The sequence below is a fragment of the Penaeus monodon genome, chromosome 15 (genome assembly GCF_015228065.2).
Source record: "Penaeus monodon isolate SGIC_2016 chromosome 15, NSTDA_Pmon_1, whole genome shotgun sequence".
Classification (NCBI taxonomy): Eukaryota; Metazoa; Arthropoda; class Malacostraca; order Decapoda; family Penaeidae; genus Penaeus; species Penaeus monodon.
In genome coordinates, this window is record NC_051400.1 from 40426083 (window position 1) to 40426960 (window position 878).

An 878-nucleotide genomic window follows, 5' to 3' on the forward strand; every position below is an offset into this window, starting at 1 on the left:
TTATCCTCACCAAGTAGTCTATAATGTAAGGCGAACAGGCAGACCCCACCCTTGACATAACATGGGCAGTGCTCATTCCTCTCGTTCTGACCTCCGTAGGAAAGAGTTCTGAAGAGTATAAGTCAAGGATCTGAAATGCTGAAGCGATGCTCATCTTTCCTATAAGGGCTAAAACCATCGATCCTGAAAGGGGGTAAGAAAACAGATGTATTACTTTTTTCTTTTGGTTTCCCCAGCAATTGAGAAATTACGTTTTCTATGATACATTTTGTTGAAAGATATTCTGTCCTGAAGCCAATAGGATACACTTATGCATCATCATCTAAAAGTATATTAATTAAAAAGTAAAATACTCCTTTTGCTCTCCTGTAAATGAATACATTCACAATTTGGTGATGGGATAAATTGCAAGTTAGCTGACTTTACGAAGCTGAACAAATCCATAAAGTGCATTCGATTCGTTCATCTCAAAGCTAAAAGTCGATCATTTAGTCACACTCATAAACGGCTGTTAATTCGATACTACACTCGGGAACGTAATGTCTCGTCTACTCTCTCCTATACTTACGCTATTGGTATTCTCTCTGTGCATACTTATACAATTTGCTTATTTATCTTATTATCATCATCTATCATGACTCTGCCTTCACTGGGCGCTGGCGGAGAAAACTTCTAATAAGGAAAAGAATAATGGAAAGAAAAGAACAATAAATAAATAAAGAAGAGAAAACGTAGCTATGAACAAGGAAAAGCAAAAAGGGAAAGAAATGGCCAGGGACGAGAAAAGCCAAGAAGTGAAAAGTTTTAATTTTTTCAGGGCCACTTTTTTTCTGTCAGTTTTCCCGTGTTCTGTGTCTGTGTCAGAGGTCATATTACAA

General features: G+C 37.2%; 1 protein-coding gene across 1 annotated transcript in view; it reads right to left on the bottom strand.

The window, feature by feature from the left end:
* Nucleotides 1-878, bottom strand: part of LOC119582369 (solute carrier family 22 member 15-like) — a 3793-nt gene that overhangs the window by 948 nt on the left and 1967 nt on the right. The window contains exon 3 of the mRNA XM_037930582.1: nt 11-246. Coding sequence (XP_037786510.1) covers nt 11-246 — 236 coding nt within the window. The remainder of the gene's footprint in view (nt 1-10; nt 247-878) is intronic.